This window comes from Arachis hypogaea, chromosome 3 (assembly GCF_003086295.3).
Source record: "Arachis hypogaea cultivar Tifrunner chromosome 3, arahy.Tifrunner.gnm2.J5K5, whole genome shotgun sequence".
Lineage (NCBI taxonomy): Eukaryota > Viridiplantae > Streptophyta > Magnoliopsida > Fabales > Fabaceae > Arachis > Arachis hypogaea.
Window position 1 is genome coordinate 132,134,203 of NC_092038.1, and position 13,776 is coordinate 132,147,978.

The 13,776-nt window shown below is 35.4% G+C and overlaps 3 protein-coding genes across 3 annotated transcripts; 2 read left to right on the forward strand and 1 right to left on the reverse strand.

Moving 5' to 3' along the window:
- The first annotated feature begins 5,453 nt into the window (after positions 1-5,453).
- Positions 5,454-8,296, forward strand: LOC112791724 (receptor-like cytosolic serine/threonine-protein kinase RBK1). Its single transcript, XM_025834658.3, has 8 exons — positions 5,454-5,924; positions 6,020-6,565; positions 6,654-6,914; positions 6,985-7,136; positions 7,211-7,290; positions 7,377-7,515; positions 7,672-7,821; positions 7,896-8,296. The coding sequence occupies exons 1-8, from the start codon at positions 5,918-5,920 to the stop codon at positions 8,052-8,054; spliced, it is 1,494 nt and encodes a 497-aa protein (XP_025690443.1). The 5' UTR covers positions 5,454-5,917; the 3' UTR covers positions 8,055-8,296.
- Positions 8,297-8,504: 208 nt separating this feature from the next.
- Positions 8,505-12,984, reverse strand: LOC112791726 (AP2-like ethylene-responsive transcription factor AIL5). Its single transcript, XM_072233553.1, has 8 exons — positions 12,824-12,984; positions 12,348-12,732; positions 12,157-12,239; positions 10,613-10,722; positions 10,416-10,489; positions 10,270-10,320; positions 10,115-10,194; positions 8,505-10,035 (listed from the first exon to the last, which is right to left on the reverse strand). Exons 1-8 carry the CDS (start codon positions 12,933-12,935, stop codon positions 9,680-9,682), a joined length of 1,251 nt encoding a protein of 416 aa, XP_072089654.1. The 5' UTR covers positions 12,936-12,984; the 3' UTR covers positions 8,505-9,679.
- Positions 8,684-9,519, forward strand: LOC112791727 (uncharacterized). Its single transcript, XM_025834662.3, has one exon. It carries the CDS (start codon positions 8,684-8,686, stop codon positions 9,308-9,310), a length of 627 nt encoding a protein of 208 aa, XP_025690447.1. The 3' UTR covers positions 9,311-9,519.
- Positions 12,985-13,776: the final 792 nt, after the last annotated feature.

Consider the following 13,776-nt stretch of genomic DNA (forward strand, 5'->3'; position numbering starts at 1 on the left):
TGTCTAAATTCTTACAAATAGAATATTATCTTAATTCTATTTATTTTAATTTTATTTTTTTAACTCATCTAAAAAATGATTCTAATTAATAACGCTCTAGCCACACATGCTCGTCATCTTCATAATTTTGCAAACCAAAATAAAAAACAGGTCCATATACACACAAAAAAGTCCAATACCTTAATGATAATAATTATACTCACGTTAATCCCACTAAATCATTCTACTTTCTACCGACAAATTCTATTCTACTGCGTCTCAGTCTCAGTCTCAGTCAACCTACAATAGTTTTGGCGCATACCCACACTTCCATACACACGTTCAATACCAAAACGTTTCACGTCTATTCCTCACCTGCTAAAACAAAATCCCTTCAACGTGGTAGCATCAAAGATTTGAAATAGGTCAAGGTTGTGCTCTCGTTTTTGTCTTTATGAGATACGCTCAGCACTTCCATTTTGTGTTGGTTGTTGATGTCAAACAAAGATTAAACAATAGAGCTTAGTTTAGCTAACTTATCTGCCTACTTGCCTTTAGGGATCATAACTCTTTTTGAATTTGATAAGCAAAATTATGACATTTTGGCATGATACGACAAGTAGAATCACTGAAAATGTATGATAAAAATAAGTTTGGGCAAAAATTGAACTGCAGCAACCCCCCAAATTCAAGACCTAGCCTCTTGTTAGAGATGGTCACAAACAAATATTGGATCTTAGCAATAATGAAATATCTAGCACCATTGCAGACATCATAAGCATCATTGGTGTTCTAAATATTCTTATCTTGAAAGGGAACAAACTTATAGGAAACATACCCAATGAATTGTGCAATATTACTAGTGTGTTATCAATTATAGATTTCTCTCATAATAGTCTTTCTAGTCCAATACCTAAATGACTTGGAGATATCAATTTTGATAATCTAGATTTTTTTCCTGCTGAATTGGTCAAAGGCGACCAACTTTGCTGTATATATGCCATTTGATATAATCTATCATACATTTCAACAAAATGCCTTTAGTAGTAAATAGTGCTTATATAGTTATGTTAATCATATTACTTACCATCTCTTTTTTCTCCTTGCAGGAGTCAAATCAAGAAAAAATAACACAGAACAAGTCGTAACTTGGTGTAGACCCTAAACCTCATCCAATAAAAAAGAAGGATGAGTCAGTTCCTTTTATGCGAAAAAGAGTGAATACAAATATTATTACTAAAAAAACATAAAATTAGCCCATAAAACATTATTAATCACAAACTTACAATTAACTTCAGTCTCTCTATAAGCTTCATGACAAATTGATCACCTTGAACCTTGAGATTTTCCAACTTATCATAGATTGAATGCAGCACCTTATCAGGAGTATTTTCCCCCAAATAAAAAACTTGGCAAATGAAAATCATATATATAAATTGAAGACTACAAACTTCAATTGAACATTTAACTAACAATTGTGAAATATTTTATATATACTTATTTTGTCTCGTATATAAAACTAACGAGACATTACAAATAACACAACTCATAAAAAATTTACCTGTGTTTCTCATTAAGAAGAGTTCTATATGTTTTCAAGAGTTCTCCTCCGAAAAATTACGAAGAACATCATTATTGAACAGAAAATTATGCATTTCATGAAAAACACTAAGTCAAGAAATGAGACTATGACTTTCAAAATTGATTTAAAGAAAGATTATGACATGGTGGATTAGTTTAAAACTTAGTATGGTCTGTGTGACGTCATCTTCCTTGACTATTTTGTGGAGTGGTGAGAGACTTCAGAATTTCAACTCGAAGAGGAGTTTGAGGCATGGGAATCCCATGTCCCAATATCTTTTTGTATTTCGTATGGAGGCTCTTGCTTGTTTTATTACTCATCGGATTTTTCAAGGATTGTGGATACCTGTGTCGGTCTCCAGACATGGCCCTAAAATCTTTCATTTGATATTTGCTGATAATCTCCTGATTCTCTATAAAGCTATGAAAGTTCAGGTAGGGAAGGTTATGCGGACTATGGAGTTATTTTTCAAAGCATCAAAATTGAAGGTTAACCTTAGTAAATCTAAGGCTCAGTACTCAAAGAATATTTCTAAGAAAAGAAAAGAGGAAGTTTCTACTATTTATTTTTGTTAGGACTCGGAAAGATATCTAGGGGTGAATATTGGGCATAAAAGGTCTTCCAAAAGGACGGCTCAGGATATTATTGAAAATGTTCAGAAGAACCTTGCTAGTTAGAATGCTGAATAAGGTAGGAAGATTTTGTTTGGTTAAATCGGTAATAGCTTCTATTCCAGTTTACAACATGTAGATTTCTCTTTTTTCGAAGTATGCTTGTGAAAAGATAAATTATTTGATGAGACAACTTTTATGGAGAAGCCAAACTAATGGGAGAAGGTTGCCGTTGGTTAAATAGGATGTTGCTATAACTCCTAAAAGGGCAAGTGGTTTGGGTGTTAGGGATACCCACTCAGCTAACATGGCGCTTTTTGGCAAATTAGTTTGGGATTGCTTTAATAATAAAGGCAAGTTGTGGGTTCAGGTTATGATGTATAAATATTTTTAGAATTCAATTTTTCTTGGCAAAAACAACCGTCTAAACGCTTCAGCCATTTGGAAGAACAATCACAAAGCATTTGATTCTTTCAAGGATGGGTTTCAGATGAAATGATGGGGATGTGCATCAATCTATGTGGTATGATGAGTGGACTCCTTTTGAAAGGCTTTGTGATCTTATTCCCTATATTCACATATTTGAGTCTAATTTTATAGTGGCGGATTTATGACATGATGAATCTTGGGAAGTGGAGAGACTTACATCGATAATTCCTCACGAGGTCAAGCATTTCATTCACTGCCTGCACTATCCAACTTTGGTTGACATAGAACCGGGGTGGAGTTGGTGGCCTGCAGGGACAAAAGGATATAGTGCAAGAGAGGGTTGTCGCTGGTTATTAAAGAATAAATTGAATTGGAATGAAAATAGCAACAGAAACTGGTTTTACCACTTGAATTTTCTGAAAAAGATCAAATTGAATTGGGGTTCATAACGCTCTCCTAACAGAGATCTTCTGCTTGAGACGACATCTAGCTAATTTGGTTATGTGTCAGAGATGCAATGCGGTTTCGGAGACATTAGAACATTGCCTTAGAGATTGTGTATATTCTAGAGTTATTTGGTAGATGCTAGATCCTCGAATTATTGATTCAGTTGAAGGAATCTATGGAAGCCTCGTTTCGGAAGGTCATATCTAGTAAGGAGGCTCTTTTAGGGGCCGGAATGTGGTAGTTGTGGAGGCATAGGTATAATGACATTTTCAATGCTGAAAATCATTGGACAGATCGTAAAATGGTTGCTCTCATCAAAAGCACAGTCTTAGATCTAAGGTTACATATGAACAGGTATACTTTTTTTAGTAATTTCAGGAACAATTTGTCATGGGAATCTCCTGTAGAAAATAATTTTAAAGTTAATTGTGATGCTAGTTTGTTTATTGATTTGAATTGGGCTAGATTTGGTTGTCTTATTAGAAATTTTAATGGGGTTGGAGTGCGGATTGTTCTAGTAGTTCTTTTTTCTGATCCATCATCAGATATGAGCTTTTTGCAGTTTGAAGGAGTCTTATTTTAGCTTGAGATTATGGCTTGAGAGATATAATGTGTGAAATGGATTATTTGAACATTTTTCATCTTGTATATGACTTTTTTTATGAGCATATAAATTTAAAATTGTTGATTTATTAACAAGATTCAGTATCAAGACCTTGGTACATATAATTTGATTGGATATGTAAGGAAGCAAATAATGCTGCAAATTGAATAATTAGATATGAAACTAAAAATAATTTTTATTATGTTATTTGATTTGAGCCATATAAAATTTTTTTTAACAAATTATTATGTGTAATTTAAGATAAATATTTTATTTTATATTTATCTTTATTGTTTAAATACAAAAAAAAATTAATTTAATCAATAAAAATACATAAATGTATAATAAGACCACTTTAATTTAAAGAGGACGCTGAATGTATTTGCCGAATAAAAAAAAAAACCGTGAATATAAAATTTTGTTTCCAGCCATCTGTAAAATTTAATACAATAAAATCATACCTCCCCAAAATCATACCTTTATTTGCCTATCTTGGTTTTGGACTTTCTTTAACTTGCTTCATGATAAATTTTTTTAGACTTATATGTTACATATACATTAAAATCAGCTACTAAAGTCAATTATCAGTATAAAATATATGATGAAATATAAATATATAATTGAAAATAAATCAAATCGTAAATATATTTATATACAAATATATTGATGGTTGATTTTAGTGACTACTAATTTTGATATACAAATAGCATTTTTTTTTTTGTTAATAACAATTATCAAATTTTAGATTTTTCACTTATAATTTTTTATAATATATTATAATATTATTTTTAAAAAAATTAAATTAATAAAAAAATACATAAATAATTATATACCTAATCTAAATAACTAAACTTGTTTGTTCTACTATTTTCATAAATGTAATAAGATATACATTTATCTTGGAATATGTTGAATAAAAAATTTAAATAATTATTTTTTGATTTTATGAGGTGAAAATGATTCTCTACGTCACACCACTTTCTCCTGTTTAATATATATAAGTATTTTTTGTGCAAGTATAAATCATTGGACCCGTGTAACGGTTTATTTACGTTACTAATTTACACAAAAACGATTAGACTCTTATAACGATTTTTGACCATTTGCGAAGTCAATGTAAACTGCGAGACCCCTGTAACAGTTTATGTTCATTTGGAAACCGTAGAATCTCTGTCGCAATTTCCATAAAATAATGAAAAATTGCATTTTTTATATACAATTTGCAAAAGTTGTATTTAGATAAATTTGAGGTCCAAATAATTTATTTTAATTATTTTCCCGATATACATTTATCTTGAAGTATATTGAATAAAAAATTTAAATACATTTTTTATTTTATGAAATATTTGTTTTTCTTTTATAGTTTTTTTTCTTATATTCTAATAAAGTAAAATTTTAAAAATTTCTATTTTACTCTTAATAAATGTGTTATGTGAAGATTAACTATTGAATCAAAATAATAAGAAAACTAAAACAAAAATCTTTTAAATTTTATTAGATGAAAAAAAAAGAAAAAAAATTATAATAACCAAAACAGGAAACAAATATTTTATAGATTAGTAAAAATAAAAAGTTTACAAATAAATCATAATGGCATAGCTGCAAGATTGGTTTTAGTAACAGACCTTGTAAAATAGGAGATGAGAGAAATGAGTGTGTGTACAAATATGAATATATGAGATGGTCAACATTCCTATGACCCTTGAGGTGGTTTTGAACGGTCTTCCCTCCTCAAAGAATATACACCCTTCAAATTTTGCATGTCACCCTCCCCTCATTCATATCATCCTCTCCTTCTCCCCCTCTCTCCCTCTCTTCCTCTCTCTCTATCTTTCTCTACACTTTCTTTCATACCAACACCAAATGTGAAAAGAGGAACCTTTTTTCCTTTTTTTTCCCTTTCTTTTTTTTTTTTTTTTTTACGTTTTCCAACCAGGAAAATGCTTTGAACCCAAACAAGTTGTTCCTTCTTTTATGAGATTGGTGCTAGCATGGTGGAGTGACTGGGCTCACGAATCTTCTTTGGAATAAACTAAATACCAACAGCCATTATTATTTTCAAACACAGATCAGAGAAGATTCAAAAGCACCGCGTGCGTTATCTTCACAGCTCCATGCAAGTTACCATCCTATCTATCATCATTCGAGAAGAATAGCTAAAAACAATCACAATTGATTACACGTAGTTGCCATAAAAAAATATATAATAAAAACAAGAAAAGAAAAGAAAGAAAGTGAAAGAGAAATAAGAGGAGGAAAGAAACCATGCAAGGTAGATTTTGTTGGTCGACTTGTTTCTGAAATTAAACCATGCAAAAGAACTAAGCGTTTTGAATCCTTCTTTGTTTTGTTTTGTTTGTGTTGCAGAATTTAGGGGTAAGTTGCAGAAGGTGATAAAGAAAGCGAATCCAGATATAGATTGGGGGGTTTTCAATAACTACAACAACTACTACTACAACAACAGAAAGGAGGAATCTAAATCAGGCTCCGATGAATTGCCATCGCCTCGGGGGATGTTCGAAGCTATGTCGACTGCTGACTCCGACTACAGCTCCCGCGGGAGCAGCAGCAACTACAGCAGCCTACATTCCCCGGGGAATCGCCCTCCCTCGCCGCCGGGTCCGGGTTTGCCAAAGGCGAACTCGACGAAGGGGGACGTGAACGGGCAGCAGCAGTGGAAGGTAATGATTGACGTGCTGAGGTTCAAGAACGTTAGAAGGTTCTCGAACATCCCCTTGTTAGCCGCTAGCTACGAGATCTCTAGGAAGAACCTAAGGAAGAAGGTGGCTCGCAAGAGAGACGGCGAAGACGATGACGATCTTCCCATTGATCTCGATAGCATCCCAACGAAGCCTTCTTGGCGAAATTTCCCTTACGCTGATCTCGCTGCTGCCACCGATAATTTCTCCCCTGGTAAATCCACGCATCATGCTTGCATTGGTGGTTACAAACTCGATCGATATTATTGGATTAGTATTTTGAACGTGTGATGATTGAACAGAGAACATGCTTGGAAAAGGTGGTCATGCTGAAGTCTATAGAGGATGTTTACCGGACGGTCAAATTGTAGCAGTGAAGAGGCTGATGATGAATGATGAGAAGGAAATTGAGGACCAAGTTGGTGATTTCTTGTCAGAGCTTGGAATCATTGCTCACATAAACCACCCAAATGCAGCACTCCTTCTGGGATTTGGCATTGAGAAGGGCCTCTACTTTGTCCTCCAATACGCTCCTCGTGGCAGCCTCTCTTCTTTACTCTTTGGTACGCCGCCTCTCTTTCTTTCCCTTGCTTCTCAATTCATTATTCACAGCTTTTCCATCTCATGTTTCAGGTTCTCAAGGCTTGGAGTGGAAGGCAAGGTTCAAGGTAGCTTTGGGGGTCGCCAAAGGATTGAAGTACCTCCATCATGATTGTCCAAGAAGAATCATTCACAGAGACATCAAAGCCTCAAACATATTACTCGACAATAACTATGAAGCTGAGGTATATCTACACTTGTAAATGACATTATTCTTAACTTACCTTCACATTTGAACCTTCATCTTTTCCTTCTCTAGATTTCGGATTTCGGATTGGCAAAGTGGCTTCCAGACCAGTGGGAACATCATGTTGTGTTCCCCATTGAAGGCACATTCGGGTTGCTTTAATTATTTCTGTGTCTTACTTAATTTGGTCTCTCTGTAAATCATTACCTCTAATAGCTGCTTGCATTCATGGCTGCAGGTATTTGGCTCCAGAATACTTTATGCATGGACTTGTGGATGAGAAGACTGATGTATTTGCATTCGGGGTTTTGTTATTGGAACTCATAACTGGGCGTCGCGCAGTCGATTCAAACAGCAGGGAGAGTCTTGTGATCTGGGTATGTCTTCATAGCAAGAAAAATACAAATTTAACGTTACATTATGGCATGAACAACTGAAATTTCCTTTTATATCTATGAGTAGTCTTGCACAGTAGCTAGGACTAGATTGACAAATAGAGAGGGACCGTGGCTTATATATATTGTATGGTTTAGGCAAAACCACTGTTGGATGCAAAGCAGATTAAGGAAATAGTGGACCCAAGATTAGGAGATCAGTACGATCTTATTGAAATGAAGAATGCTATGACAACGGCTTCCCTATGTGTCCACCACAAGCCCTCCATGCGGCCATACATGAACAAGGTAACAATATGAATCCTTTCACGCCATTGCAAATTAAAGACAAAATATTAAATGATGACTTAATTTGAATACAGGTTGTGAAGCTGCTCAAGGGCGAAGAGGTAGCAGTTGAGATCACTCAAAAAACAAAATCCCCAAGATCATTATTGTTAGATGCATGTGATCTTGAAGACTATACTTGCTCTAATTACTTAAATGATCTTAATCGCCACAAGCAATTAATAATGGAGTGATGATGCATTATTTGACCTGCCCTCTGATTTTTTGTTTGCCTCTCTGTTGTATAATCTTGATATTCATTGGAACTTTGTAATATTTGTAGCTCTGTTGTGTGGGGTTGAAGTTAACAATTGAACTTGCAAGCTTGTCTCAATTTCAAATTTTGCAAGGTAATTTTAGGCTTGTAATTTGCCGTGAACTTCTTGTACTCTGCATTAGTCAAGAACCAAGCAATGTTAATAGTTTGTTTAGATGACTGACATTTTCTAACGGACATACATTTTCATGCAAAGATCTACTTTTTACAGATTTTGCATCACAAGTTGTTGCTACAATTCTTCAATCTTTACTTGCAAACATTTTTACATTCCAAGTTATTCGAACTCGATATTAGAGTAATCCAAAATCTTTGATACCGGTTATGTCTAAGTACATACAATAACAAGTTAACAGCACAAAATATATATATAGGAATTGATTTATTAAAAAACGAAAAGATACAATTTGATTTACTTTATACAAGGACGTGTCTATGTCTTATCTTAATATCTACCATAGTCTATACAGTGTCTATACACTTGATTCCATCATCTCGCTCAGCAAAAAATAAATAAATCAAAAGCAAGTAGCACGCCATAACAGAATGGCAACGGAGGCGTTGCTCCAAGTAGGAATCTTAATCCTAACATTATCCCTCTTCTTAGTAATGACCTATCTCCGCAACCAAACACTTCACGCCAGAACCCGAGCCCGAAATAGAGACCCTAAGCCAGAGGCCAACCGCCACCTGGCCCAAGCATCCCGCCTTCTCGCTCTCGCTCGCCCCAGAGACGCCAAGGCTGCACTCACAGAAGCCGACCGGGCCCTCTCCCTCAACCCCAGGGAGCCCACGGCACACATACTCCGGGCCCGGGCGCTCCGAATCATGGGCCACCACGCTGCCGCCCTCAGATCCATGGATTCCGCACTTTGGCCTCCGGCGGTACGGCTGCTCTCCACGGAGGATCGCGCGGACGCGCTAGTGGAGAGAGCAGAGCTGAAATTGGCGGTGAACCGGAGGCGGCGAATTGACTCGGCGGTGGAGGACCTGATAGCGGCCGTGGAACTGAGTGAAGGAGAACGAGTTGACTCGGAGGCGCTGTGTTTGTTAGGGAAGTGTTATGAATCGAAGGGGATGAAAGATAAGGCCAAGGAAGCTTTCCGGAAGGTTCTAGATGTTGAACCCGATTCTATTGAGGCTCGTAATGGATTGGACCGTTTAGGCCCATGAACTATTTTTTGTTTTGGTTATCCATTTCAAGATGTAGTTCTCTTCCACAAATTCGAATTATATGGATTCTTTGGATAGATTATTTGTGCAATACCAATAAGTATTTAAGTTAATTATAAAAATGGAATGTAAGCACATTCCACGAAGTCACACAATGATGTACTTTGTGATTTTATACTAAAAAAATGTATATGATTTAACTGGGTTGATATGATTTGTGTTTGTTATGCTAGAGTTGCCACATTTTTGCAATTAGAAACTTGTTAAAAGCTATATTTAAAATGCACGAGGCAACGCATTGCTCAATGCTCATCTCTGAGATGACAGGTTACTTGCATAATCCTAGTATAGCTCCTGCTGGAGCTGTAGTTACATTGGCATGATGGCATCGTTAACGGCATCGGGGGAATGAAATTGGTAGCAATATGGTGTCACAGAATCAAAGTGTGCAGGAGGAGCCGGAATGGTTGACAATGTCATGATGCTACTCTCACTCTCGGTCTTAGGTGGCTGGTGAGTATGAGTAGTAGTAGTAGAAGTAGCAGCTTCTTCCTTCTCTGATTCTAGGGAAAGCCTCAACCGTTTGGCTACCCCGCCAACGGGAAGAGAATTATTCATTATGGCTTCCACGTTGTACCTACTCGTCTCAAAATTGGTTACTGCATTTAACCCTCTGAACTTTATTGCCGCAATATCGTATGCCTCCGCCGCTTCCTCTTCACTTGCTGTCACAAAAGTACCATAATTTGTAGATTGGAGATTTTAATATTACAAATTGGACAGAAAGGGCAGAAAGGAACTGACCAAATGTCCCTAGGTATAGATCTTTGTTCCCTGTAACGCGGCCTATTCTCGCTTGCCATCTACCTTGTTGATGATGCCTGCTGGATCCAAAAAAATAAAGGCATGTATGAGCATCAATAACATGTTGAATTGCTAATTCGAATATTGGAAATAACCTTGTAACACCCCTGTATATGGAAGCTCCCCTGGAGAAACCACTACTTCTCCTGCAACAAGGAGGAACAGCTACACAGGTTTAGTTGCTTGCTGCATTAAAAGGCATTTAAATATGTATAACAGGCCAACTCAGGCATAGCAAAACCTTCGTAGTGATGCAATAAATTCAAGCTTCCCCACATCTTTCATCTCTTCCAATTCCTTTATATAATTAGAAACCTGACAAATCAAATAACGTAAAATTGTCAAGTCATATTGATTATATAAAGTCTATGCCTTAACTTCTTATGCACACTGATTACTAACAATGATCTAAAAAGAATAGAAGCAAAAGATTATTACAGGGAAGTTAGTGGTAGCTGTGGGGCCCCAGTACTTTAGAGCTGCCAAATCATAGGCTCTTGCGGCCTTTTCTTCCTTGTCATATCCACCTGACAAACCATGACATTTTACTATACATTACAAAATCATAATTCAAATAAGTAGATACTATCAAGCTTAGAATGAGAAAAAAAAAATATTGGTTATAAAAATAATTCTTACCCAAATATACTGCAGTAGTAGTTAAAAGATATCGGTGACGTGCATCGAGCCATAATCCATGCAGGAAAAAAAAACCGAGTAAATCAAATTTGATCTAATAGAGTGGTCAATATATTCTGGCAAAAACTAAACTTTACTAACAGGAAAAAAGCGGGGTCAGAACAAAAGAAAAAGTTATCAAATGCATGCAACCACTTGCTTCCTTCTCTTCTTTTCACTGTGCCATATAGGAGTATATCCATCAATCCCCATTCCCCACCCTTTTCTCTTGTTTAAGACGAGTACAAAAGGGCCAATCAAATGTTGATTTAGAAAGGTTAATTAGCAATACCTAGCTTCCTAGAGGTTAAAATTCAATAATCCCACACTAGCTGTCACATTGTCAAAGTCTATACACCCTTAAGGCCTTAATTTAAGACAGCACAGACCCATCCTCCTAAAACCCGGCGAAAAAATGGCCTACTTCTACTTAGCTAAAATGCTAGCTAATAGATTAGGACAAAACACTTTTTTTCTTTTCTTAAAAAAAGTTATCATTATAAGCATTTTTTGTTTTCTCCCTTGTGTTATTCATATTTTCTCAGTTAAAAACACCTATCTATGAATGGAAGAAATCCCGTGAATTTGTATCAGAATCACTAGTAGGATATCATTATGAGAGAGGGGCCACAGAGTCTCAGGAAAAGACAAAAGGACACTCCCACTACATTCATGTAAGTACAAAATTTCAATGTGCAGAGAGCCGAGGGGATTCATCGCATGTGGTCAAACCCAGCTTTTGTGGCGAATAGAAAGCAAAAGTTAAAGTGAAAGCTAAACTCAGCAACACAACACTTTGCATCATCATAATGCAGGGCATATGTATGTGATTGAGAATGTGAGAGAAGACAGAAACAGAGAAAGTGAAGTCTACCTTAGCTAGCTGACATATCTGATATAAAAATTTGTTGTTGAATAATTATCAATTTATTTTTATTGTTAACGGGCAGAGATTTATGCAAGGGAGTTTAAGAACAAAAATGGCGGCACATTGGATATACAAAATCAAGTGAAAGAAAGAAATGACATCTAACATTGAAGCAACAAATGACAGATGCTTTAATATGGTGTATGCATGCATGAGCATGATGTAATACATTGAGAAAGTGTGTGTATCCTACCTACCAACACCACCTGTAATCCATTGAAACACTGTTGAGTCTTGAGAAATAAACCCATCATAATTCATCAGGTGTCCTACCCTACCACCCCACATTCATATTATACTTTTCGCCTTTTATTATTATTATTTTCTTATTAGTTCTATTTTAAAAAAAAATAGAGAGCGAGAGAGAGGATCGGACCTTGACGGCCTTTCCTGGCTTGACCCTCTCGGCGGCAGCTATTATCCCACAGGTGAGCTTCATATCGTCCCGTCCATCGGTGTCTGAACAAAGACAACAAAACCAACAATAAAGAAATTTAAAATAGCAGCTGAAATCTATGACCTTCAAGATTGAGACAGAAGTGAATTGATTATTACCCATATCCGTACCTGGTAACACCTCTGTATATTGAAGTTCGCTGGCCAAATGTATCACCAACAACCTTCTTGGAGTTGGAGGAGTTACCGCCTTTACTAGCGGAGAACGCGAAGTCATCGTTCCGGGATGAGTGAGCATCCAGCACCTGAGAGACCGAATTGGCAGAGGAGAAAGCTAGGAAGGCAGCGTCAGCAGCAAGCGCTTTCAGATCTTGGGTGAGGGAAGAGGAATCATCATCATCATTTCTGTCGGTTTGAAAGAAATATTCGAGCTTTGGCAGGAGGGGTTGTGGTGGCTGAAGGTTTGGGTTGATGAAGAAAGAAGGTTGTTGGGACATGATGTTATGATCCAGTTGGGAAGTACCGTCGAGTCCCTCAGGCTTGAGGTCAGTGGTACCTGTGGAAGGAAGAAATTAAACTCGATTGTTAAATGAGTAGAAATGGAGAAATGAATAGGATATAGAAGTGATAGTAGAGTTATTAAGTACCGTTGGCGTAGAGGAAGTAGTAATGAGGAGGAGGAGTAGGAGGCAGAGATTGATGGTAGATGGAGGAGGAGGTGGTGAGCGTTTCCATTGAAAGGAGGGAGTGAGAGTGCATGGTGCAATGCAGGAGAAGAAGAGGTTGACTCCTTGAGTTTATATAAATGAATGGCAGAGTTTTAGCGGTTTCGCCTCCAACCGGCGTATAAACAAACGACACACGCCACACGCTATCACCGCCTCGCTTTTTTAATTCAAAAATATTATTTATACATTAAAATTAATATAAGTAAATTTTATAGTGTCTGTAATTTTAATGTCTAATTTTTGTCTAACTTATTTTTTATAATAATTTTTAAATATTTAATAATTATTTATTTTTATACTTTTAAAATTAAATATTAATTTTTAACCCTTTTTAATAAATTAGACAAATACTTTTAGGCACTATAATAATCACCGTAAATATATGTGTGTTTTAATTTCTTTTTAATATATATTTATATTTTAACATATATTTTATATTAATAACTGATTTTAACGGCTAATTTTAATATACGTGTAATATTATTCATTTATAATTACTTCTTTCCTCTCCAAATTTTTATATTAAACAAAATGGATTCAAAATTATTTTTAATTTTTAATTTATCTTTTTAATATTTAAAAGAATAAAAATGTAAATATTATTTTTAAATACATAAAAATTAAAAAAAAAAAGTTAACATTTTTATTTAAAAAATAAAAATGAGTTAAGATCTTTATTATTTTTCAATGAATTATCTATATTCTATAGTCTAAATTTCATACATCACTTTTTTAATTAAAGAATAATATTTGATGTAACTTTTCTAAACACCCCCCACAAAACAATAAAAAAAAAAGAGTAAACACCTAACCCAATTCCTATTCATTTCTAATTAGGATAACGCGATCCTTCACCAAAAAAATAATCTACG